Source organism: Neoarius graeffei, chromosome 15, assembly GCF_027579695.1.
Source record: "Neoarius graeffei isolate fNeoGra1 chromosome 15, fNeoGra1.pri, whole genome shotgun sequence".
Lineage (NCBI taxonomy): Eukaryota > Metazoa > Chordata > Actinopteri > Siluriformes > Ariidae > Neoarius > Neoarius graeffei.
The window spans coordinates 22,557,624-22,584,098 of record NC_083583.1 but is presented as its reverse complement, the minus strand read 5'-3'; the positions used below and the strand labels follow the sequence as shown (position 1 = coordinate 22,584,098).

The following is a 26,475-nucleotide window of genomic DNA, read 5'->3' as shown; positions in this document are numbered from 1 at the left end:
AGCCCCCGACGAATACCGAAGCTGAGTTGCCAAGTACCTTCAGAAGATCTACTAGTTGATGTGAATGCTGCTCTGAAGACAATCTCCACAAGAACCATCACTGAGACCAACAAGCTGATACACAGTACAGCAACAGTAATCATGGAGATGCTTGGACACAAGGTGGGCTCGGGACATAACAAACAGTATCCACCGTGGAAGAGACGATTAGAGGCCAAGATAAAGGCAGCACGGAGAGAAGTTAGCCAGCTAGCTGAACTACAGAAAGGGAACATGGTGAATAAAGGGGCACCCAGGAAGTACAACTCACTCTCCATACCAGAGGCACTCGAAACTGCCAAACAGCGACTAACAGCTCTGGCCACCCGGTTGAAGAGATACACCAAGGAGGGAGAGGCCAGGAGAATAAACAAGCTGTTCTCCACTGAACCAGCCAAGGTGTACTCTCAGTGGCAGGGGAACAACAACCGGTCAGACCCACCAAGAGCTGAGGTGGAAAAATACTGGAAAGACATATGGGAAAGAAAGGCATCACACAACACCGATGCCCAATGGTTAGTGGACCTAAGAGCTGACCACAGCAACCTCCCAGAACAAGAACCAGTAACCATCTCAATGGCAGACGTCCAAGAAAGAGTGTCCAAGATGAAGAGCTGGACAGCACCAGGCCCCGATATGATCCATACGTACTGGCTGAAGAAGCTAACTGCACTCCATGAACGCCTAGCAGCACAGATGAACCAGCTGCTGAGGGATGAGACCCACCCAGAATGGCTAACCCAAGGCAGGACAGTCCTAATCATGAAGGACCCCCAGAAGGGGCCCATCCCATCCAACTACCGGCCAATTACCTGTCTCTGCACAACATGGAAGGCCCTGTCAGGCATCATTGCGGCAAAAATGAGTAAGCATGTGGCTCAATACATGAGTGAGGCACAGAAAGGGATTGGCAGTAACACCAGAGGAGCCGAGCACCAGCTACTGGTCGATAGAACAGTCGCCCGAGACTGTAAGAAGAGACAGACCAACCTGTGCACTGCCTGGATTGACTACAAGAAAGCCTACGACTCAATGCCACACACATGGATACTGGAATGTCTGGAACTGTATAAGATCAACAGGAACCTAAGGACCTTCATCCAGAACTCAATGGAAATGTGGAAGACAACCCTAGAGGCCAACTCAAAACCCATTGCCCAAGTCAACATCAAGTGCGGCATATACCAAGGAGATGCGCTATCACCACTGCTGTTCTGCATAGGCCTGAACCCCCTCAGTCGGATCATCACGAAGAGCGGCTACGGGTACCGATTCCGTAGTGGGGCAACAATCAGCCACCTGCTCTACATGGATGACATCAAGCTGTATGCCAGGAACGAAAGAGAAATAGACTCGCTGATCCACACCACCCGGATCTACAGCGATGACATAGGGATGTCATTCGGATTGGACAAGTGTGGCCGGATGGTCTCAAAGAGAGGCAAGATGATCCGGACTGAGGGGATTGACCTACCAGAGGGCAACATAGGTGATATCCAAGACAGCTACAAGTACCTTGGCATTCCACAGGCTAATGGAAACCATTAAGAGGCCACAAGGAAGTCAACCACAGCCAAATACCTCCAGAGAGTAAGGCAGGTCCTGAAAAGTCAGCTGAATGGTAAGAACAAGGTCCGAGCCATCAACATGTACGCACTACCAGTCATCAGATACCCCGCTGGTATCATAAACTGGCCAAAGGAGGAGATAGAAGCCACAGATATCAAGACTAGAAAGCTCCTCACCATGCATGGAGGGTTCCACCCCAAGTCCAGCACCCAGAGACTATACACTAAGCGGAAAGAGGGAGGCCGAGGGCTAGTGAGCGTCAAGACCACGGTCCAGGATGAAACATCGAAAATCCGAGAATACATCAGAAAGATGGCCCCAAAGGATGAACTGCTAAGTGAATGTCTCAGGCAGCAGAACCCTGATGAGAGCGCAGAGGAGGAGGAGGAACAGACAACCTGCAGGGACAAATCCCTACATGGCATGTACCACCGTCAGATAGAGGAAGTGGCTGATATCAAGAAATCCTACCAGTGGCTGGATAATGCAGGACTGACAGACAGCACAGAGGCACTAATCATGGCAGCACAAGAACAGGCCATAAGCACAAGAGCCATAGAGGCCAGGATCTACCAGAGTAGATCAGACCCAAGATGCAGACTGTGCAAAGAAGCCCCTGAAACAGTCCAGCACATAGTAGCAGGGTGTAAGATGCTAGCTGGATCAGCGTACATGGAGAGGCACAACCAAGTGGCTGGGATAGTATACAGGAACATCTGCAACCAGTATGGAATAGAAGTACCCAAGTCCCAATGGGCCATACCACAGAAGGTGGCTGAGAACAACAGGGCCAAGGTTCTGTGGGACTTCAGCTTCCAGACTGACAAGCAGATCCTGGCTAACCAACCGGACATAGTGGTGGTGGACAAAGAGCAGAAGAGGGTGGTGGTGATAGATGTGGCGATCCCAGCTGACGCCAACATCAGGAAGAAGGAACATGAGAAACTTGAGAAGTATCAAGGGTTGAAAGAGCAGCTGGAACGGATGTGGAAGGTCAAGGGTTGCGTGGTCCCCGTGGTAGTGGGGGCACTTGGGGCAGTAACCCCCAAACTGGGAGAGTGGCTCCAGCAAATCCCAGGAACAACATCTGAAGCCTCAGTCCAGAAGAGTGCAGTACTAGGAGCATCGAAGATACTGCGCAGAACCCTCAAACTCCCAGGCCTCTGGTAAAGGACCCGAGCTTGAGGATGACATGGATACCACCCCCCCGCTGGGGGTGAGAAGGAAATTTTTTTTTATATATATATATACACATACATATATACATTGAGTTCCTGTTCTGGGTGAGTAGTGCAGAGACGCTGCTAGTATTGAGGTTAATCTAATGTGAACGAATACTTCGCAGGAATGGATCAGTGTGTTGCAGTGAGAGAGCCAACACACAAAGAGCGAACAGCAGCCTGCCATATTCACTTATCTCTGTATTCAGTGCGTGTGTGTGTGTGAGACAAAATACACAGTGACAAGATTGGCGAATCGGAGTACAATGACACATCAACCCCCCCAACACACACACACAGTGATGAGCTCACAACAGTGCTAGTGTAGTGACTTTGATTATTCCTCCACCAATCGGGCGTCTTCTAGCAACAGCTTATATAACATGCACATTTGTTTGTTGACCCATACTATATCAGTTATTCCACGAAATCGAGTCGGCTACCAGCTCATGTACGACGAGATTGAGTGGAATAACTGTGTTTTTTTTGTTTTTTGTTTTTTTTAAAGATATTTTTTGGGGCTTTTTTCACCTTTATTATTGGATAGGACAGTGTAGAGACAGGAAATGAGCGGGAGAGAGAGAGACAGTGAGGGATCGGGAAATGACCTCAGGCCGGAATCGAACCCGGGTCCCCGGATTTATGGTGTGGCGCCTTATCCACCTGAGCCACGACGCCCCCAGAATAACTGTTTTATTCTATCCACATTGACTGCATTTTAAGAAACGGAGCATTTTTATTTTTTGCAAATTCGATAAATAAAAACTTTATACAAAACGTCCAACAAAATAATTTCCACTTAGAATGTAAACAAACCGACGAAATGACAGGAACAGTTTGTGAAAAATGCTATAATCATTCTTGAAAAATAAAAAAGATGTGTTCTTACCATCAAATACTTCCATTCCATATTTTGTTTCCTTTTTTTTGTATTTGTTGGGGTTTTGTTTTCAAGTAGAGTTTTTATTTCATCCTCGGTTTGTTCAGCAGCACACTCTGCCGTTTTGTTTTTCTCTACTCATGGTATATGAGCTGATAGCCTAGTAGTAGAGTAGCCAATCAGAGCACACGATTGCTCATATCCAGTGAATGTGGATAGAATAATAAATGATACTTTCAGGGATGACTCTAAATTGACCGTAGGTGTGAATGTGAGTGTGAATGGTTGTCTGTGTCTATGTGTCAGCCCTGTGATGACCTGGCGACTTGTCCAGGGTGTACCCCGCCTTTCGCCCGTAGTCAGCTGGGATAGGCTCCAGCTCGCCTGCGACCCTGTAGAACAGGATAAAGCGGCTACAGATAATGAGATGAGATGAGACTTTCAGGGATCTCAGTGACTCAGGATTCAGGAGATGGCTGACTTTAGAGCATTCTGCCTCATCAGGAATGAGCAAGTGAGACCAAATACTTTTTAAAACCTTTTTTTCCCCACCCCTCCACGTGCATCTTCTGTCTGTTCTCATTCTCAAGTCTTTTTTTTTTTTTTGTGCACTTGATAGATTCAAATAGTTCTGTTAACTGGGGGGGAGGGATGATAGCGTGTTAGTTAAATAATACATAGCAATACAAGTCATGACATCATTATACAACTTATGTAGTTTGTACATAGGCCCCTGTCAGGAACGACACAAAAATATTAAAGAATCTCATCTCATTATCTCTAGCCGCTTTATCCTTCTACAGGGTCGCAGGCAAGCTGGAGCCTATCCCAGCTGACTACGGGCGAAAGGCGGGGTACACCCTGGACAAGTCGCCAGGTCATCACAGGGCTGACACATAGACACAGACAACCATTCACACTCACATTCACACCTACGGTTAATTTAGAGTCACCAGTTAACCTAACCTGCATGTCTTTGGACTGTGGGGGAAACCGGAGCACCCGGAGGAAACCCACGCGGACACGGGGAGAACATGCAAACTCCGCACAGAAAGGCCCTCGCCGGCCCCGGGGCTCGAACCCAGGACCTTCTTGCTGTGAGGCGACAGCGCTAATCACTACACCACTGTGCCGCCCTATTAAAGAATCACAAATCAGTAATTCATAGTTGGTCATTAAAAAATTATAAATGCTGAGAAAACATAGTGGACTCAGTGGTTTGTGTCACTGTCAGATAGGGTCATGAAGGGTAGTTGTGTGTGTGTGTGTGTGTGTGTGTGTGTGTGTGTGTGTGTGTGTGTGTGTGTGAGGGAGGGAGGGAGAGAAAACAGTTTGAGAGACAGTGAAGGAGGATGAATGGTGGATTGTGTTGGGGCATTCAGCCTTCCTGTACCCGGAGAGACTGGTACAGCAAGAGACAGAACGCTTCCCTTTCTCCTCCTTTTCTCTTTCACTTTTTTTTTCTTTCCTGGTTTTTCTCTCTTAAAGCTGGCTCTTAAATGTTCTGATCAAATTCTTCAGAGATACACATCAGTTCAAGCAGGAAGTTTAGGAGAGGGTTGTGGGGTTGGATGTTTTGGAGTGTTGCTAAAGCCATCACAAGGTATGAGATGAGTTTTTACTGAAGGACATAACGAATGGTTAATAATCTCATCCTGATTTGTGTAATACTGTGCGTGTGGATGTTATAGCTGGTATTGCTGCACTCGACTTCTAATGTTATGGGTCAGATTCCTTAAGTCTTATTCCTAATGCTTAAACTTTTTAAGCAGTCTCTCTCTAACGCACCTCTTTCATTCGTTATTTTCCTCATTGAATGAGTCCATGACTGTATCCTAATAATAAAAATGATCAATTCTGTAATAATACACAACTACCATGTTTTCCAGACAGTAAGATACACAAATGTTTTGTGGCGTTTACAGCAAAGCGACATGTTATCTTTGGTGGTGTTTTCAGTAATTATTATGCAACATTTTTTTTTTAATACAAATTTTTGTGGGGTGGCACGGTGGTGTAGTGGTTAGCGCTGTCGCCTCACAGCAAGAAGGTCCGGGTTCGAGCCCCGCAGCCGGCAAGGGCCTTTCTGTGCGGAGTTTGCATGTTCTCCCCGTGTCCGCGTGGGTTTCCTCCGGGTGCTCCGGTTTCCCCCACAGTCCAAAGACATGCAGGTTAGGTTAACTGGTGACTCTAAATTGACCGTAGGTGTGAATGTGAGTGTGAATGGTTGTCTGTGTCTATGTGTCAGCCCTGTGATGACCTGGCGACTTGTCCAGGGTGTACCCCGCCTCTCGCCCGTAGTCAGCTGGGATAGGCTCCAGCTTGCCTGCGACCCTGTAGAACAGGATAAAGCGGCTAGAGATGATGAGATGAGATGACAAATTTTTGTTTCTTGATTGGTCAGGAGGTGTTGATTAATTTTCTGAAACAGCTCCGAGAGTAGTTCCGGCTGCAAGGCAAACCACCACTCGTTTTAATACCTTATCATTTCTACAGTAACATCTTACGCAGGGGCTTGGACAGTGGATGCTCCACATACACCGATCAGCCATAACATTAAAACCACTGACAGGTGACGTGAATAACATTGATGATCTCATTACAGTGGCACCTGTCAAGGGGTGGGATATATTAGGCAGCAAGAGAACAATCAGTTCTTGAAGTTGATGTGTTGGAAGCAGGAAAAATGGGCAAGTGTAAGGATCTGAGCGACTTTGACAAGAGCCAAACCTTGATGGTTAGATGATTGGGTCTGAGCATCTCCAAAATGGCACATCTTGTGGGGTGTTCACAGTATGCAGTGGTTAGTACCTACCGTACCAAGAGTGGTCCAAGGAAGGACAACCAGAGAACTGGCAACAAACTGCTGACACCTTTATGTTTTAGCCAGCATTAACTTTTTTTCAGCAGTTTGTGCTACAGTAGCTTTTCTGTGGGATTGGACCATATGAGCTAGCCTTCGTGTCGGGGTATTATCTAGAAATTGAGAGAAGGGTGTCAGCAGGGGCACCTGATACGGAATCTAGGGGGGTCCGGGGGCATGCTTCTCCAGGAAAATTTGAAATATTAACGCAAATTTGGGGCCCTTTGGTGCAATCTTGGCAATCTTGGCGCACACGTCTCAGGTGAGGTTGTTTTTTATTTCATCATAATTTTCTCTCATAGAGGCTTTGCACCATCACGTGACCCCATAGCAACGGTAACTACGCCGCCATGACAGCGGGCATGCTTGTAGTGCTTCATTCAGACGAGTTAGTTGTTGTTGATCGGTATGTGAAAATTTTGCAGTGTTTTTGAACGAAACAAAGACATCAGTTTTTTTTAATTTACCAAAAGTAATTAATCATCGGGGGGGGAGAAATCTAGAGAGATTTCTCAACGTCACGGGAAAAACGAGGGGGAAAAACATTCAGCGGGACTCTGTGTCAAATGGAAAGGTCAAAAACACTATAGTATGCTCACTTCATTTACACAAAGGTAAGTATTCAAAAAATTAATAATGATAATTTCAGAACTGGGCGGCACGGTAGTGTAGTGGTTAGCGCTGTCGCCTCACATCAAGAAGGTCCGGGTTCGAGCCCCGTGGCTGGCGAGGGCCTTTCTGTGTGGAGTTTGCATGTTCTCCCCGTGTCCGCGTGGGTTTTCTCCGGGTGCTCCGGTTTCCCCCACAGTCCAAAGACATGCAGGTTAGGTTAACTGGTGACTCTAAATTGACCGTAGGTGTGAATGTGAGTGTGAATGGTTGTCTGTGTCTATGTGTCAGCCCTGTGATGACCTGGCGACTTGTCCAGGGTGTACCCCGCCTTTCACCCGTAGTCAGCTGGGATAGGCTCCTGCGACCCTGTAGAACAGGATAAAGCGGCTAGAGATAATGAGATGAGATGAGATGAGATGAATTTCAGAACTGAAGCAAGGTGCTCATTCATATCCAGTGATGTGAACATGAGTAACACAGCAGCTCTTCAGAGCCACTTTCACCCTGACTTAAAAAGTGCATTTACAGTCAGGGATCCTTCAGAGCGCGTTGTGTGCACGTTTGGGACTCGGTCATTATGGGAAACACCTGATGCTGATTTGAGCACAATTAGCACGTGCATGTAAGGACACAGAGGCTTTGTGAAGTATTATCACTGTCACGTTGGTTTGTAGCCATGTTTATGACTCTGCTTTCAGTTTCGTTTTTGTAAAGATCACGCCCGCTAATAAACACACTTCTTGCGCTTAGATCCGTCTACTTCCGCATACCTGACCGAATACTTCACAAAAACTCTGTGAAAACGGCGTCCTTATATGCACGTACTGATTGTGCTCAAATCAGCATCAGGTGTTTCCCATAATGACCGAGTTCCAAGCACACGCACAGCATGCTCTGAAGGATCCCCGAATGGGAATTTGGAAGCCCATCGTTGCAGAAAATTGCCCGTCGACTTCTAATATAGGCCGTCGAAAAGACGGGTTGACGGATCTCTGGATAACACCAAGCTTCGTGTCCCATGCGAATCACTGAGCCTTCGACACTTACAACCCTGTCGCTGGTTCTCTGGTTGTCCTTCCTTGGACCACTTTTGGTAGGTACTAACCACTGCATGCTGGGAACACCCCACAAGGTGTGCCATTTTGGAGATGCTCAGACCCAGTCATCTACCCCTCACAGTTTGGCCCTTGTCAAAGTCGCTCAGATCCTTACGCTTGCCCATTTTTCCTGCTTCCAACACATCAACTTCAAGAACTGACTGTTCTCTTGGTGTCTAATATATCCCACCCCTTGACAGATGCCACTGTCATGAGATCATTAATGTTATTCATGTCACCTGTGAATTTTTATTTTTAATGTTATGGCTGATCGGTGTAAATATGTGTAATTGTTGAAATGGAGAAGTATTCTGTCAGGAGTTGACTTGAATTTTTGGAAGGAGTCTCCAGTGTCAGGCTTTTGTAACAGTCCGAGGTAAAGTGGGTCCTTAAACTTTTCCAACACTGGATAGTCTTCAGGATAGACAGCTTTCCAGTTTCTTGGTAACGAGCTAATTGTTTTATTAACTTCAAGAAAGGAAAAATGAGAGGCTGGCGACTGGTTATATAACAACTCGAGCTGTTTATATAAAGTGATAAAACAAACTAACTTGTTTCACGGACATTCCTTAACATTAAACAAAACTGTAAATGGATAAAAAAATCATTCTTTAATAAATACACATTTATTTGCGTTGGCAAATTTGCTGTGTTTTAAAAGAGGAATTAAACACTTGGAGGGGCCAAAGTTAAGTAATTTCCTGTTGTGTTTCATTCCTTACTTCTCACGCTTCAATAAATGTGATGGACAAAATCATAGCTGTCACGGTCATCAAACTGTGATTAATTCGATCCCTGCATTCTTAGCTACGTAGATCAAACATACATGCGCAAGCTGTTAATGTTTCAGGTAAAAACAACATGGAGTCAATAACACATTTTCATTCCCACGCAGTCTTCTGTAGTGGTAAAGGAACGGGTGTCGTGTATTCCCACCCGACTGTGTTTAACGGGATGCTATGGAGCGCAAACCTCCACAAGACGTACAAAACGTCTTTTTTGATAAAGACCGGATATGATGTACAGTATAATTCACTTGGCAACAAGTTCATGTTGTTGTGGAAAGCCCGAGCGGAGACTTTAGCTATTTAATTAACAACATGGCATGTATCACAGGATCAAGAACAGTACCAGAGATCTGAAGAGCCGTTTCGTCTTCAGCACAAGTAGCCAACAGTTCTTTTATTTCTGCCATTCCAATATCCAGCCATATCTGCTGATGTTTTCTTTCCTTGTTGTTTTGAATTTGTCTTTACAGTAGTGTCGGTAGTTCCGTTGCAAAGTTAGTGCATCATCATTTACATAAACGATTGATCACAACGCATGCATCCAGTGGTTCCAATTCCCGCTGGAGCCATGGCAAAAGATTATCGTTAATGTTACTCGGTCGCCATGGGATAGATTACCGTTTTGCACCCATTCCAACATGACACCATTACAGCATAACGGCAATAAAGAAACGGTTTTTAGGTTTCAGACTGCTATGTAGCTCATCTCATCTCATTATCTCTAGCCGCTTTATCCTTCTACAGGGTCGCAGGCAAGCTGGAGCCTATCCCAGCTGACTACGGGCGAAAGGCGGGGTACACCCTGGACAAGTCGCCAGGTCATTACAGGGCTGCACATAGACACAGACAACCATTCACACTCACATTCACACCTACGCTCAATTTAGAGTCACCAGTTAACCTAACCTGCATGTCTTTGGACTGTGGGGGAAACCGGAGCACCCGGAGGAAACCCACGCGGACACGGGGAGAACATGCAAACTCTGCACAGAAAGGCCCTCGCCGGCCCCGGGGCTCGAACCCGGACCTTCTTGCTGTGAGGCGACAGCGCTAACCACTACACTGCCGCCCTGCTATGTAGCTATCCTGTAAATATACCTCAAATTATATTAAAGGGGAAGTCCAGTGGTTTTTCGCTGAATCTCTTGTCTCCTGCATCTGTAGCTGTGTGTGATTTACCATGAACAAGAATTTTGAAGTTTTCTTGTATTTGGGGGAGAAAAAAAAACAAACAAATAGAAATTCTGCTTACTCAGCTCACTTATAATGGCAGTTTGAGGGGCAGTTGTTGGGGCAGTCGGTAAACGGTGCAAAACGTACAATCCCGATTCCAAAAAAGTTGGGACAAAGTACAAATTGTAAATAAAAACGGAATGCAATGATGTGGAAGTTTCAAAATTCCATATTTTATTCAGAATAGGACATAGATGACATCAATTGTTTAAACTGAGAAAATGTATCATTTAAAGAGAAAAATTAGGTGATTTTAAATTTCATGACAACAACACATCTCAAAAAAGTTGGGACAAGGCCATGTTTACCACTGTGAGACATCCCCTTTTCTCTTTACAACAGTCTGTAAACGTCTGGGGACTGAGGAGACAAGTTGCTCAAGTTTAGGGATAGGAATGTTAACCCATTCTTGTCTAATGTAGGATTCTAGTTGCTCAACTGTCTTAGGTCTTTTTTGTCGTATCTTCCGTTTTATGATGCGCCGAATGTTTTCTACGGGTGAAAGATCTGGACTGCAGGCTGGCCAGTTCAGTACCTGGACCCTTCTTCTACGCAGCCATGATGCTGTAATTGATGCAGTATGTGGTTTGGCATTGTCATGTTGGAAAATGCAAGGTCTTCCCTGAAAGAGACGTCGTCTGGATGGGAGCATATGTTGCTCTAGAACCTGGATATACCTTTCAGCATTGATGGTGTCTTTCCAGATGTGTAAGCTGCCCATGCCACACGCACTAATGCAGCCCCATACCATCAGAGATGCAGGCTTCTGAACTGAGCGCTGATAACAACTTGGGTCGTCCTTCTCCTCTTTAGTCCGAATGACACGGCGTCCCTGATTTCCATAAAGAACTTCAAATTTTGATTCGTCTGACCACAGAACAGTTTTCCACTTTGCCACAGTCCATTTTAAATGAGCCTTGGCCCAGAGAAGACGTCTGCGCTTCTGGATCATGTTTAGATACGGCTTCTTCTTTGAACTATAGAGGTTTAGCTGGCAACGGCGGATGGCACGGTGAATTGCGTTCACAGATAATGTTCTCTGGAAATATTCCTGAGCCCATTTTGTGATTTCCAATACAGAAGCATGCCTGTATGTGATGCAGTGCCGTCTAAGGGCCCAAAGATCACGGGCACCCAGTATGGTTTTCCAGCCTTGACCCTTACGCACAGAGATTCTTCCAGATTCTCTGAATCTTTTGATGATATTATGCACTCTAGATGATGATATGTTCAAACTCTTTGCAATTCTACACTGTCGAACTCCTTTCTGATATTGCTCCACTATTTGTCAGCGCAGAATTAGGGGGATTGGTGATCCTCTTCCCATGTTTACTTCTGAGAGCCGCTGCCACTCCAAGATGCTCTTTTTATACCCAGTCATGTTAATGACCTATTGCCAATTGACCTAATGAGTTGCAATTTGGTCCTCCAGCTGTTCCTTTTTTGTACCTTTAACTTTTCCAGCCTCTTATTGCCCCTGTCCCAACTTTTTTGAGATGTGTTGCTGTCATGAAATTTCAAATGAGCCAATATTTGGCATGACATTTCAAAATGTCTCACTTTCGACATTTGATATGTTGTCTATGTTCTATTGTGAATACAATATCAGTTTTTGAGATTTGTAAATTATTGCATTCCGTTTTTATTTACAATTTGTACTTTGTCCCAACTTTTTTGGAATCGGGGTTGTATTAAAGGGGAAGTCCAGTGGTTTTTCGCTGAATCTCTTGTCTCCTGCATCTGTAGCTGTGTGTGATTTACCATGAACAAGAATTTTGAAGTTTTCTTGTATTTGGGGGAGAAAAAATAGAAATTCTGCTTACTCAGCTCACTTATAATGGCAGTCTGAGGGGCAGTTGGGGCAGTCGGTAAACGGTGCAAAACGTATTTTGTAGTACTCTTTACTGGATTCAGACAACGGTATTTGTAACAAGCTCTAATGCATTATATGGTATATTACATGGCATTAATGGCATTTAGCAGACGCTCTTATCCAGCGCGACATACAACATACCTGGAGCAGTTGGGGGTTAGGTGCCTGGCTCAGTGGCACTTCAGCCATTCCTGCTGGTCCAGGGAATCAAACCGGCAACCTTTTGGTCATAAAGCCACTTCTCTAACCATTGGGCCTTGGCTTCCCCATGTTAGGCTGTGTTAATTAGCAAAAGTAAACTTGGAAGTTTAAATGTAAGTAACTGGAGCAACTTTCTCTTGTATTGGTCCACCGCTGGAAATTTGGATTTGAAAAGAAAGAATGAATGAATGAATGAATGAATGAATGAACACAAGAACTGCTTTGGCAAAACTTTTCTTTAATGTCTTTCATTGTTCGACCATCAAACATAAAGTCTGTAGTCATGTATATTAAACCTTTAAACCTTTTTTTATGGAATTAAACGGCTGCCCTCATATGGCGCCAGTTATAATTTGAGTTATGAGGAAAGCTTTTTGTTTGTTTGTTTTTATCAGTGCAGGTACAGATAAAATTTAAAAACCACACATCAACAGCAGTGGGTATATAAAAGGTTGAAAACCACTGAAGTATTCCTTTAATGTGCCTCACAACAAAATGAAATGTATATTGAGTGTTCTGTGTGTGTCTTACATGATTTATAGTCTTGTTGGTCTCTTGGCACAGCCTAGAAAATCCAGTGGTTTGCTCTGGATGTCACTTTAACCAAAACGGAAAACAAACCCCACAACCGATTCTGTATGAAAAGAAATATTTTCACACTATCTCTGTTTTTAGGTACCTCCAGGAGGTGGGCTACACAGACACTATCCTGGATGTGAAGTCTCAGAGGGTGAAGGCGTTACTGGGGCTGACGGGAGACAGTGTGGAGCGAGCTGGGGAACGGAGGACAGAGCCCATGGTGAACGGCACGGAGCCTTCGTCTCTGAAGGAAAGCACCACCAACATGATGGGGTGAGTGAAAGGCAGGAAGTGACTCAGACAGAAATCCAGCAGGACCAAGAATGAGAGAACGTACAGTGGTGTGAAGATGAAAATAATTTTATTATGATGATAGATGGATGAAAATCAAAGTTGTGACAATTTTCCACTTTGCTCAAAAGTTTCTGCTGGAGGTTTTCTTTCATATTCAGTTTTTTCACATGGGATAAGAGGTCGCCTTATTTGGAGATGGTTTGTGTAACAAGGTGAACTAATCTTTGGCGTTTGATTTTCTCACCTTCCCAGGAAACCAGAAATGTCTGACTCGGCAACAGTTCTGGAGGCCTTCAAGTTCATTGAGAGCGCAGCTGCAGAGTTCAGTGATGAGGATGATGATGAAGACAGTGACGGGAGGGAAAAGACCATCATTGACTTGGCAACAGTGCGTTTACACCGAGTACAGTACAGAGGAAGCAATAACTATCATCTCATTATATAACCCAACAATCCTCTCTCTCTCTCTTGCTATTTCTTTCTCTTTTGCTTTCTTTCTCTCACTCTCTCACTCCCTTTTTCTCTCTTGCTCTTTCACTCTCTCTTGCTCTTTCTTTCTCTTTTGCTCTTTCTTTCTCTCACTCTCTCGCTCCCTTTTTCTCTCTTGCTCTTTCACTCTCTCTTGCTCTTTCTTTCTCTTTTGCTCTTTCTTTCTCTCACTCTCTCGCTCCCTTTTTCTCTCTTGCTCTTTCACTCTCTCTTGCTCTTTCTTTCTCTTTTGCTCTTTTTCTGTCACTCTCTTGCTCTTTCTTTCTCTTTTGTTCTATCTTTCTATCACTCTCGCTCTTTTTCTCTCTTGCTCTTTCTTTCTCTTTTGCTCTTTCTTTCTCTCACTCTCACTCTTTTTCTCTCTTGCTCTTTCTCTTTTGCTCTTTCTCACTCTTGCTGTCTTTTTCTCTCTTGCTCTTTCTTTCTCTTTTGCTCTTTCTTTCTCTCTCCCGTGCTCACTCTTTCTCGCTTTTTCTTTCTCCTTCTTGCTTTCTCTCTTTTTCTCTCTCTTTCTTCCTCTCGTTCTTTCTTTCTTTCTCTCTTGCTCTTTCTCTCGCTCTTTCTCTTTTTTCTCTCACTCTTTCTTTCCTTCTTTCTCTCTCTCTCGCTCTTTCTCACTCACTCTTGCTTTTTCTTTCTCTCTCACGTGCTCTTTCTCTCTTTCTCACGTTCTTCCTCTCGCTCTTTCACTCTTCTTTTTCTCTCGCTCTTTCTCTTTCTCTCATTCTTTCTTTCACTCTTTCCTTCTCTCTCTCTCTCTCTCTCTCTCTCTCTCTCTCTAGCAGATGATGAGGAAGAAGATGTCCCCATCTCCTTCCTCCTCCTCCTCCTCGGCTGATCTGAGCGATGACCCGGACACTGAGGAGGCTCTGAAGGGCTTTGACTTCCTGGCCAGCAGTGAGGACATGGAGGGTTCGCCAGAATCTCCCGCCACCGGAGACGTGGCTGATTGGGGTAAGACTTTGACAAATGTAGTTTGAGGTGTGAAGCATTGTGGGTAATTATCTATGCGATCAGTCTGTATCCCTTCATTTTGAGAGTGATGATGTCAGGCTCGTTTTGAGACCACTCAGACGATTGATGTAGGTTTCATCATTATTACAGTGTTTTCTCAGAGCAGAAACAGCCATGATTGGTTTGCTCAGACGACCAATCGACACAAAGTTAGCTACTTCAGCAAACTGTTCTCTTTAGAGTGATTTTAAACATGCGGTGTTAGCTTGGTGATTTACAGCATTGGGTATTTTATAACTGTATAACTAATCGAGCTACACACTAGTGAGAAATCTGACATTCGCTAGCTGGCTGTGATGCAGCACGACACGAAGTGAAGTAGATTTAGATTACATTCCAGTAACCTCCCACCCTGAAGTGTTTCATTCTCCTTATTCTACAGTAAAGACTCAGTGATTGCAGTTTTGTATTAATGGAAGAATAACACGTATACTTTTTATCTGTTTATTACCTTCGCCTGCGACGGAGTAAGCAGGGTGAGGTAATCAGTGCGGGCGGGTTGTCTGTTGACAATCTAGCGTCTAGACAGTTGCACCGATTGACTTCAAATTTTCAGGGTAGGTGGGCAATGGTCTGTAGATTACCTGATTTAAATTTTGGGAGTATTCAGTTCAAGGTGAAGGTCAAGGTCACCAGAAAGGTCAACCTTTCGGTCAAAATAACACATTTTCCATTATAACTCAAAAACGGTTACCAATAGACAAATGTTTACTATTATGAGCATATAGGAACTGCCATATGGTCTTTCATTTGGCACCATGATCTTTGACCTTGAAAGGTCAAACTCAAGGTCACAGATTTTCAGAGGGCTGTAACTTGAAAACAGTTGATGGTAGACAGATATTTATCATTATCAACTTACAGGAAGTGCCATATGGGCTTTCATTTGGCACCATGACCTTTGACCTTGAATGACTTTGAAATGTCAAACTCAAGGTCATGGATTTTCATAGGTCTAGAACCTGACAGCTGATGATTGAGAAATATAAAATAAGTGCTGCCGGGCGAGGTTTGTTTTGCCTGGCAACACTTGTAGTTGCATTTAATGTTGTGGAACTTCTGTGAAACAGTGTCGTTCCTGTTATCATTTATGTTATAGCAGCCATAAACAACAGTTCCCTCACATTCTCTTAAAGTTAACAAACGGCTTGTTATTGACAAAAGGAACGGACAAATCTGTCGTTTTAAAGTATCGAACTATACATTTTGATTCTCTATAAGGCAAATCAGATACAATATTTTCATCTTAAAGCAGTCTTTATATGTTTAGACAAAATGTTGGTGCCAGATTTCTCACACATTCAGTGGCATGTAAAGAATGTATTTGTAACATTTTTAAATATAATTTTGCCATAAAGGGCTCGATAGAACCTGATAATTCCCGGGTAGCTAGCTTTGCTAACTGCAGGATTTGAAGGCATGGTAAGTTCAATACTATAGCTACAGAGCTAACAAATAAAATAAAAGCTGTGAGCCTCAGAACACATGCTAGTTGGTGACTACAGATTTCAGTCACTGAAACTCCTTTGTGTTTATGAGGCATGTAATGATACAGTGGTGCTTGAAAGTTTGTGAACCCTTTAGAATTTTCTATATTTCTGCATAAATATGACCTAAAACATCATCAGATTTTCACGCAAGTCCTAAAAGTAGATAAAGAGAACCCAGTTAAACAAATGAGACAAAAATATTATACTTGTTAATTAATTTATTTATTGAGGAAAATGATCCAATATGACACATCTGTGAGTGGCAAAAGTATGTGAACCTTTGCTTTCAGTATCTGGTGTGACCCCCTTGTGCAGCAATAACTGCAATTAAACATTTCCGGTAACTGTTGATCAGTCCTGCACACCGGCTTGGAGGAATTTTAGCCCATTCCTCTGTACAGAACAGCTTCAACTCTGGGATGTTGGTGGGTTTCCTCACATGAACTGCTCGCTTCAGGTCCTTCCACAACATTTCGATTGGATTACGGTCAGGACTTTGACTTGGCCATTCCAAAACATTAACTTTATTCTTCTTTAACCATTCTTTGGTAGAACGACTTGTGTGCTTAGGGTCGTTGTCTTGCTGCATGACCCACCTTCTCTTGAGATTCAGTTCATGGACAGATGTCCTGACATTTTCCTTTAGAATTGGCTGGTATAATTCAGAATTCATTGTTCCATCAATGATGGCAAGTTGTCCTGGCCCAGATGCAGCAAAACAGGCCCAAACCATGATACTACCACCACCATGTTTCACAGATGAGATAAGGTTCTTATGCTGGAATGCAGTGTTTTCCTTTCTCCAAACGCTTCTCATTTAAACCAGAAAGTTCTATTTTGGTCTCATCCATCCGTAGAACATTTTTCCCATAGCCTTCTGGCTTGTCCATGTGCTCTTTAGCAAACTGCAGACGAGCAGCAATGTTCTTTTTGAAGAGCAGTGGCTTTCTCCTTGCAACTCTGCCATGCACACCATTTGTTGTTCAGTGTTCTCCTGATGGTGGACTCATGAACATTAACATTAGCCAATATGAGAGAGGCCTTCAGTTGCTTAGAAGTTACCCTGGGGTCCTTTGTGACCTCGCCGACTATTACATGTCTTGCTCTTGGAGTGATCTTTGTTGGTCCACAACTCCTGGTGAGGGTAACAATGGTCTTGAATTTCCTCCATTTGTACACAATCTGTCTGACTGTGGATTGGTGGAGTCCAAACTCTTTAGAGATGGTTTTGTAACCTTTTCCAGCCTGATGAGCATCAACAACGCTTTTTTTGAGGTCCTCAGAAATCTCCTTTGTTCATGCCATGATACACTTCCACAAACATGTGTTGTGAAGATCAGACTTTGATAGATCCCTGTTCTTTAAATAAAACAGGGTGCCCACTCACACCTGATTGTCATCCCATTGATTGAAAACACCGGACTCTAATTTCACCTTCAAATTAACTGCTAATCCTAGAGGTTCACATACTTTTGCCACTCACAGATATGTAATATTGGATCATTTTCCTCAATAAATAAATGACCAAGTATAATATTTTTGTCTCATTTGTTTAACTGGGTTCTCTTTATCTACTTTTTGGACTTGTGTGAAAATCTGATGATGTTTTAGGTCATATTTATGCAGAAATATAGGAAATTCTAAAGGGTTCACAAACTTTCAAGCACCACTATATATCGTGTGACACTAAATTGCAATACAAATTTGACCATTCAAATCAATGAAATAAAAAAGAAAAGTGATTATTTTCAGGCTGCATAATCTTAGTTTTTCCTGGCTGTAATTGTGTTGTTTAGACAGCAGAAGGGATAATAACATACATTCGTATAAATATGCAGGTGATTTATAGAAAATCACATGCACTGATTGGTCAAGAAATTTGGACTATTTCTAGATAATCACCTCGAGTGACTCAACAAAATGGCTGCCAATCGCTTTGTCACCATAAGTGAGGAAGAATTACAAATTGCAAAAGAAAATGCTGTTCCTAAAAGCACTCAAGACATTATGAAGTTTGATCTAAAACTGTCCAGATGTAAGGTGGACTTGGGATTTATTTTATCTGTTTCAAAACAGTATTTTATGCAAGTCGGTGTAGATAAGTGACACAAGCCTGCGTTCATGCTGCAAGTCTGCGCACATTACATTTGCATGCCGCTTTTGAAGATATTTTAAAAAATCATTTATTTCAATGAGTTTTTTAAAAAAAAATTTAATAATCACCCATGTATTTATACTGAAACAATTCTCTGCCTCAGGGTCGGTGAATAATAACCCTGACTTTGTCTCAGTTATTATACACCAATATTCACTTCACTTTCCGCAAATAATTTGTTAAATAGCGGAAAGACACGTGACTTTACTCAAGGTGGAAGTAACACAGCTCTAATGCTGCAAAAACGCACAAAAAAACAGATCTAAAATGGGAAAGAGATGTTGTGTGATTGAGTGTAAAAGTAGATTTAACAAGAAATCGCAGCTCTCTTTTTACAGACTGCTGAAATCTTAAAGAAAAGCAAATACAGGTAGTACAAATGTTGATACAAGTTTATTAAGAGAAGTTCTAAACTTTTTTTCATTTTTAAGAAAAGGAGTATTTTAGTTAATAGGCTATTAGATTTTATTCCAACCTTTGGAAATGTGGGTAAATAATTATTGTTGGTTACTGCGAAAATGAAACAAAAGGTCAAAAGGGTTTTTTTGTTTTTTTTTTAATTTAACCAAAGGATTAATTAAGCTGATAAAGAATAGCGAAATAAATGTTACACTTTTAAAATTGCCTTTGTTTTCTTTTTTTTTAATATCACAGGAAAATCAAATTGTGAACCTGATATCGAGAACTGAATTGTAAATTGAGTGAACCATTGTGTGCCTCATGTTTAGCGGTTCAGACATATTTTAAAAGACTATGTTATGGTTTTCAGTCTGTGCTTTTAGTTTGCACTGTTCAGCTCTGTCCACTTCACTTTCCTTTCTGTCACACACGTGTTTCTAAACCTAAAGTTATTACAGGTATGGTACATGGAGAACAGTCATCTTGGGAGTTGTTCATTCTTGGTTTCTTTTTGTGCGTCTTCTGGAAGAGAAGAGTGTTGTTCTCTACACACTGTGTATTTGGGCTGTGACGTGGCTCAGATACAGTAAAGTCTCTCGCTCTATCCCTTCAGTCTATAAGAGCCCTGAACTGATTTTCTCACAAGCTGCCACTGCTGCATTGGATCAGTGACAGGAACTGAAGTGCCTTATATAAAGAAATAGCTGAGCCTGGAAAGATCGTGGCTAAACAAAAAATAATAATAGAACCCTCAATATTAACCTGCCTGGGATAAAGTCCAAGAAGTGTCACATAATGACTTAGTGTTGCACTTTGTGAGCAGAACATTCTGTTATAGGAGAATAAACAAGGGTGTGATGTGAAACTCGAATGAAAGTTACCGCCCGAAAGTTGATCGTTTTCTTCTAACAGCACGTCCCAAAGGGTTATATTCCTTTGATACGAAAGCAGTTTTCCCATCAGTGTACTGTTATTAATTAAATAACAATACATTGTACTTTGTATCCATTACATGGTCTGAAACTTCTGCAATACAGATTAATTCCTGAAGGCTTTCTAGATGTGGAAAGGAAAAAAAAAATTTTTTTTTTTTAAATGTACAGCTTTACCTCTGTTAGGGCCCTGTCCCACAACACCAATAACTATACTTATGACTATGACTATACCTCTGCCTGAATTTAGTTCCAGTCTGGAGCAGTCACACCACAACTATAATCCCCACTATAATATCGCTTGGTCTTGCCACTCAGGGAAATAAACGCATGCAACTTAGGAACAGTCATGGAAGTTTTTTTCAAGTAGTAGCACATTATTCCGGGTCGTACTGTACAGCTTGGACTTCAGAATAACCCATGCACATACTCCAGTGATTGATATAATATGGATAGGTCATGGGCTATGCAGATATAATAAAAAATGGATACAAAATACGGAGTGGTTATGGATTTTAATACGGATGCTAATAATTTACGAATTGGTCACGGACGTTTCAGTATATTACAGATTGGTTACTGATTTCATACGGATGATGCATCACGGATAAAAAAAAAAAATTTAAGAAGTCTAAAACAATGAAATGCCGAAGTTCATATGTAGTGAAAGTTCATTATGTCTACCTATTGAAACTATTCTTTAAATTTGTTTCTTAAGACAAGGATTTTTTAAGATGTTACCTTGACAGTTTCGGCGATAAACTTCCGCCTTCTTCAAAACAGTCACCAGATGTCGAGTGGTGACGTGCCTTATCAGCTGATGTTACTCTAAGGAGGCGTGAACGTCCCGCCCAATTTGGCAGGTAGTTCACGCCTCCTGCTGTCAGGTCGCTCCTCCAGGACGGCGCTCCAGGTGTGCGACAGCGCGTACGCTCCCTCATCCCGGTTCATCGTTCTCTGTGCACGCTTTCGTATCTCCACTGCCTCTAAAATCCAACGCTGGAATCTATTTTCTTCAGCGCAAATGACTCTGGCCTCTTCCCAATTCATTATTTTTTTTTTGCCGTTTACAGTGGTCTGAAATGGCTGATTTTAAGTTTTCTTGGTGTGCTTTTTCTTTTTCGGATCTTGAGTCTTTTTGTTGTTTCTTTTTCACATTCTATTTGGTGTTCTTTTTTTTTCCCTCCCTGCTCTCGCACGCCTCCTTAGAGTAACATCAGCTGATAAGGCACGTCACCACTCGACATCTGGTGACTGTTTTGAAGAAGGCGGAAGTTTAGCGCCGAAACTGTCAAGGTAACATCTTTAAAAAATCCTTGTCTTAAGAAACGAATTTAAAGAATAGTGCTGAAGTTCATAATTAAACAAGATGAACTGTGAGCTACTGCTCACTTGCGTATCCTCCCTGCTCTCGCTTATATCAGAATGCAAGCAATCGGAGGAACAGGACACTTATTATGAATTATTATTGACTTCAACAAATAATGAACCCTGAAACAAGGAAGTAAAGAGCAGTGTCTCTCCCCGGGGATTTCAAATAGCATCCTGGTAAACTGTCATTTTGAAATAGCATCAGAATCCGCCCTATATGTTTCATAAATACATTCAGTTGGTAAACAGGAAGTCGATGTGCAACAGACCTGAAAATGGTATACACGGTACAGAACCCCAGGCTGAAGCTCGGTACCAAATATCAAGCGGTTGTGATTTGTAGTTGCTGAGAAAAAGAGTGTTACGAAAATTTTGTAAATCCACCCTGTATGTTTCATAAATACATTCAGTCGGTAAACAGGAAGTCGATGTGCAACAGACCTGAAAAAGGTATACACAGTATAGAACCCCAAGCTGAAGCTCGGTACCAAATATCAAGCGGTTGTGATTTGTAGTTGCTGAGAAAAGTGTTACGAAAATTTTGTAAATCCACACTATACGTTTTGTAAATACATTCAGCCGATAAACAGGAAGTCGATGTGCAACAGACCTGAAAACGGTATAGAACCCCAAGGTACCAAGTGGCTATGATTTGTGGTTGCTGCGAAAAAGGGTGTTTCGGATGTACGGACAGAGGTAAACCAGTATACTCCACCTCCTTCAGAGCGGGGGTATAATAAATATCTTACCTGTATTTATACATTTATTAATTTTCATTTACTATTGATATTTCTTGGAAAATCACACACATCCATGAATAAAAGATCTGTACTTTGTATTTATTTTTTTATTGTCCGTGAATCCGTATTCCGTGACTTCATGATGCAACAAGGTGCCCGGGAAAAATAGCATGCGCTCAGACGTAGTCACATGTTAGCAATTACTTGATTGGTCAGATGTTTTATTGTATCAGGTTCAGGTCTGGAAAAATGGCTCCAGAAGCGATCTCACCAATACGGATAAACCCAGGCCTGGGCTATAGGTATCGTTATCGGTCTGGTGTGACCACCAGCCACATAAACCGCAGGGGACCTATTTATTTATAGTTATCGTTATAGCTGTAGTTATAGTTATCGGTATTGTGAGACCGGGCCTTAATGCTGCAGTGGCACTGGAGACTCCTTCCTTAAGTGTTACACAGACGTCTCCTTGCAGAAAACGTCGGCACTATCACGCAGTCGTGTGTTAGACATTTTTCTTTGTTCCATAACAGCCTTTTAATCTGTTTATTGTTAGGCTTACAATATATGGGGTTCACCATACAAGTCCCTGTTACTATAGAAACAGTAGCATATGAGAATGAGTTATTTGCATTATTCTAACCTGTGATTTGATTTGCAGAGCTGCTGTTGGAGAAAATCAATCAACACTTTCTGATCAGTCAAAATTGAGAATTGTGCTATATACACTACCGTTCAAAAGTTTGGGGTCACCCAGACAATTTTGTTTTTTTCCATGAAAAGTCACACTTTTATTTACCACCATAAGTTGTAAAATGAATAGAAAATATAGTCAAGACGTTTTTCTGGCCATTTTGAGCATTTAATCGACCCCACAAATGCGATGCTCCAGAAACTCGATCTGCTCAAAGGAAGGTCAGTTTTATAGCTTCTCTAAAGAGCTCAACTGTTTTCAGCGGTGCTAACATGATTGTACAAGGGTTTTCTAATCATCCATTAGCCTTCTGAGGCAATGAGCAAACACATTGTACCATTAGAACACTGGAGTGAGAGTTGCTGGAAATGGGCCTCTATACACCTATGGAGATATTGCACCAAAAACCAGACATTTGCAGCTAGAATAGTCATTTAGCACATTAGCAATGTATAGAGTGGATTTCTGATTAGTTTAAAGTGATCTTCATTGAAAAGAACAGTGCTTTTCTTTCAAAAATAAGGACATTTCAGAGTGACCCTAAACTTTTGAACGGTAGTGTATATTTTAGATAATTACTTGTATCCAATCAAAAAAAAAACCTGTGTCCAGCTATGTGTTCCTCTGCCGAATATTCATATGAATTTTTGCACGTTTTTCCTTAATCAGACCTGGAAATTTGCATCCAACTTTAAAAAAGGGGAAATGAGGGTGAAATGTGGGCTGAAACCCATGCTGTTGCAGAAAGGGCATCGAATATGACTTGTGTCCCAGAAAATCTGGTTCTTTCATCCATCATTTCTTTTCAGTTTTCCCTGTCTCAGGATGTTACAGTACTTCACCCGAATAAAACTAAACGCTCGTTTGAGGTGTACACGGTGTAGGTCGGCTCCAGCTGTGGTGTTTGTGCTCCAGGACTGAATTCTGTCTCCATCCTCCATGTAGAGAAGGAGCCAAACGCCATGACCGAGGCCTGGGAAGTGGACCAGAGCCTGATCTCGAAACTCAAGGAGCAGTACAGGAAGGAGCGCAAAGGCAAAAAGGGGGTAAAGAGTAAGTGTGGCCAGACCTCCGCTGCTTCCTGTTTGATCAGACGCTGGTCTTTTGTTTGGACAGCTCCATTCAGATCATCTTCACTTCCTCCCTCTTTGTGTTTGTGACGCCTTCGGTTTGCTCTCAGCTCCTTTCCATGTGTGTGTGTGTGTGTGTGTGTGTGTGTGTGTGTGTGTGTGTGTGTGTGTGTGTCAGAAAGACTGCATTTTAATGGGATTTCTTTGTAGATTGCCTTTATTCATCAGTATATGACATCATGCTGTCATGCGCGCTCTCTCTCGCTCCCCTGCTGTCCTGAGTTTGTTTTTTGCTCATTTCTAAATCTCTTAAATTCACCCCGCACCAGTGAAACAAATTTTTTTTAAATCCAGTATGAAGTTGTTTCATTTTTTTTCCTTCCTTTCTTTTTTCTTTTTAGTTATGTCCTTTTCCTTGCCCTTTTCCTCTCTTTCTTAGTCTGTTTTCTTTTTCGTTCTTTTTACTTGACTCTTTTTCATAATTTTTTCCTTCCTACTTAATCTGTGTTTCTGTCTTGCCCTTTGTTTCCTCATTACTTTCTCGGTCCTTTAATATTCCCTTGTAATTTATCTTTCTATTCTGTTGTGATTTTCATGACCTTTTTCCTTTTCTCTCCTGTTTACACTTTTTTTTCCCCCCACTGTTCATTTTTTCTTTTCTTTCAGGAATCTCTGATGTACAGCTTTATCTTGGTTTCTTTCCATGTTTGGTTCTTATTCCTTAACCTTTTGCTTTTCTGTGGTTTGCTGTTCTTTCCTTTTCCCCCCCGTGACCGTATGGCTCTTGCACATCTTCACTTTTCGTTTTTTTTTTTAAACTGTGAGTTGGATGAAGGTCCACACACGCTGCCATAACAAATTTACTAGCGTAGCTTAAACAAAGAGTGAGGTGCAGAAACCTTGCTCTTGTCACATGTTTGATTTTTCACTTTTGATATTTTTCTCCATTTTAGTCTTTTGAGGTCATCTTCCTATTATTATATCTTTCTGTTTTATAGCTTCCTAATACAACTCTTGAATAAGTATTATGTTGTTCCCCTGCAAACCTCACCTTTTATTCCCTTCCCACTTATTTACACCCCCCCTTCTCTTCCCTCTTTTTTTCTGTCTGTGCAGGGCCGAACAGGTCCAAGCTGCAGGACATGCTGGCTAATCTAAGAGACGTGGAGGATCTTCCCTCCATGCAGCCCCCCGTGGCTCCCCCTGTCAGACCCAGCTTACCCCGACTCAACGAGCATGATCTCAGCCGTGCGGATGAAGGTATGATCCATATTCACACTCGCGCGCGCGTGCACACACGCACACGGGTGAGAAATTAAAGGAAAAGCCAACATAAAGTGAAACCATTTCCTTTCACCTTTCTTTCCACTCTCTCAATTTTTCTTTTTTCTTTCATTTGTTCTCATCTTTTTTCATTCTCTGTCGATTTGTCTTGCCTCAATTTCTCCTTCTATATTTTTTTGTCTGTTTTGCATTCTAATTCTTTCCTTCCTTCCTTTTCCCCCTCTCTCCATTTTTGTTCCTATTTCATTCTATTTTTACTTTGGTCTTTTCCTGTTTTTATTCAAATTTCTATTTTTCTCTCATCTTTTAAATCTTTTTCTTGCTTTTCTTTTTCTTTCTTTCTTGCCATTCTCTCAATTTTTTCCTTACCTTTTTCTTTTCCTCCCCTGTTTTTCACTGTTTTTCTTTCTATTTTTGCATCAATTTTTTCATCGTCCTTATTTTTCTTTTTTTTATTCTGTCCTTTTCACTTTTTTTTATATAAATTTCCCTCCCTCCCTCTTCACCTTTCTTCTTTCCTTCTCTCCGGTTCTCATAAATATTCAGTTAGACTTGTTTCCTTTTTCTGTCTATTTTAATTTGAGATCTGGTGCGTGTGATTTTTATATCATTTTCATCCTCATCAAATCGTTCAGTGAACCCTCATGTTTTGTTGATGGGGCGGGGTCATACTGGAAAGACCACGCCCACCAAGATAGAAACCTATGATCAGCTCTGTCCTCAAGCATGAACTTAGGTGTGTGTGTTTGTTTGTGTGTGGTGGGTGGGGCAGTGGAAGCTCTTACGTTCCCTCCATCAACTGGTAAATCGTTTATAATGGGAGCGGATGAGGCTCTGGAGAATGAGCTGGGACTGGGAGAGCTGGCAGGACTCACTGTAGCGAATGAAGCTGAGAGTCTGGCATATGATGTAAGTACCACCTTCGATTAATAGATCAACATTACTGCACATCAATGCACAAAACACACCACAACTATTAAATAATTACTGATGACGAGTCCTCAAATGATTCAGAAATGTTTGTGGTTTAGTTAATCAACAACCTACAGCTGTGTGAGTGTTCTAGTGTTCAGAACAGCCTGTGTTACGCTGCACTGCTCCGTGTAGAAATGTCATTAAACACTCGGGGCTTTTAATCAGAATAGTACTGCAGTTGTTTACACACGCGCGCGCGCGCACACACACACACACACACACACACATTTAATAACTTGTGTGCTGTGATTTCAGTACATTTTGTAAAAGAATATCTGCATTTAAAAACCACAATGAATAAATTCTCATCAAAAAACTTCTCTTCCATCACACTTTTTTAGATATAAAGTTTTATTTGGGTTAAAATCGGGTCTTTCTTTTCCTTTTTTCCTTTTTCTTTTCCTTTTTTATCCCCTGCTAACTGAAAGGCCCGAAGGGGGATTATGTCATGGTAATTTCCGTCCATCCCGGGCAGGGTGCTTGCCTTCTGAAATCAACTCCTCTCACAATTTTTGGAGGAATTTCACAAAACTTGGCAGGATTCTTTGATATCTGTCGGTAATACGCATATTGCAATTTTGTTCAATTCGGTCACATTTTACCAGAGTTACAGC

General features: G+C 42.2%; 1 protein-coding gene across 2 annotated transcripts in view; it reads left to right on the top strand.

The window, feature by feature from the left end:
- Positions 1-26,475, top strand: part of strn (striatin, calmodulin binding protein) — a 184,015-nt gene that overhangs the window by 140,277 nt on the left and 17,263 nt on the right. The window contains exons 5-10 of one of the 2 annotated variants that reach the window (XM_060941036.1): positions 13,051-13,227; positions 13,501-13,636; positions 14,523-14,691; positions 23,478-23,585; positions 24,719-24,862; positions 25,659-25,795. In XM_060941036.1, coding sequence (XP_060797019.1) covers positions 13,051-13,227; positions 13,501-13,636; positions 14,523-14,691; positions 23,478-23,585; positions 24,719-24,862; positions 25,659-25,795 — 871 coding nt within the window. Of the gene's footprint in view, positions 1-13,050; positions 13,228-13,500; positions 13,637-14,519; positions 14,692-23,477; positions 23,586-24,718; positions 24,863-25,658; positions 25,796-26,475 lie in introns of both variants that reach the window. The other variant, XM_060941035.1, reaches the window with a different exon arrangement.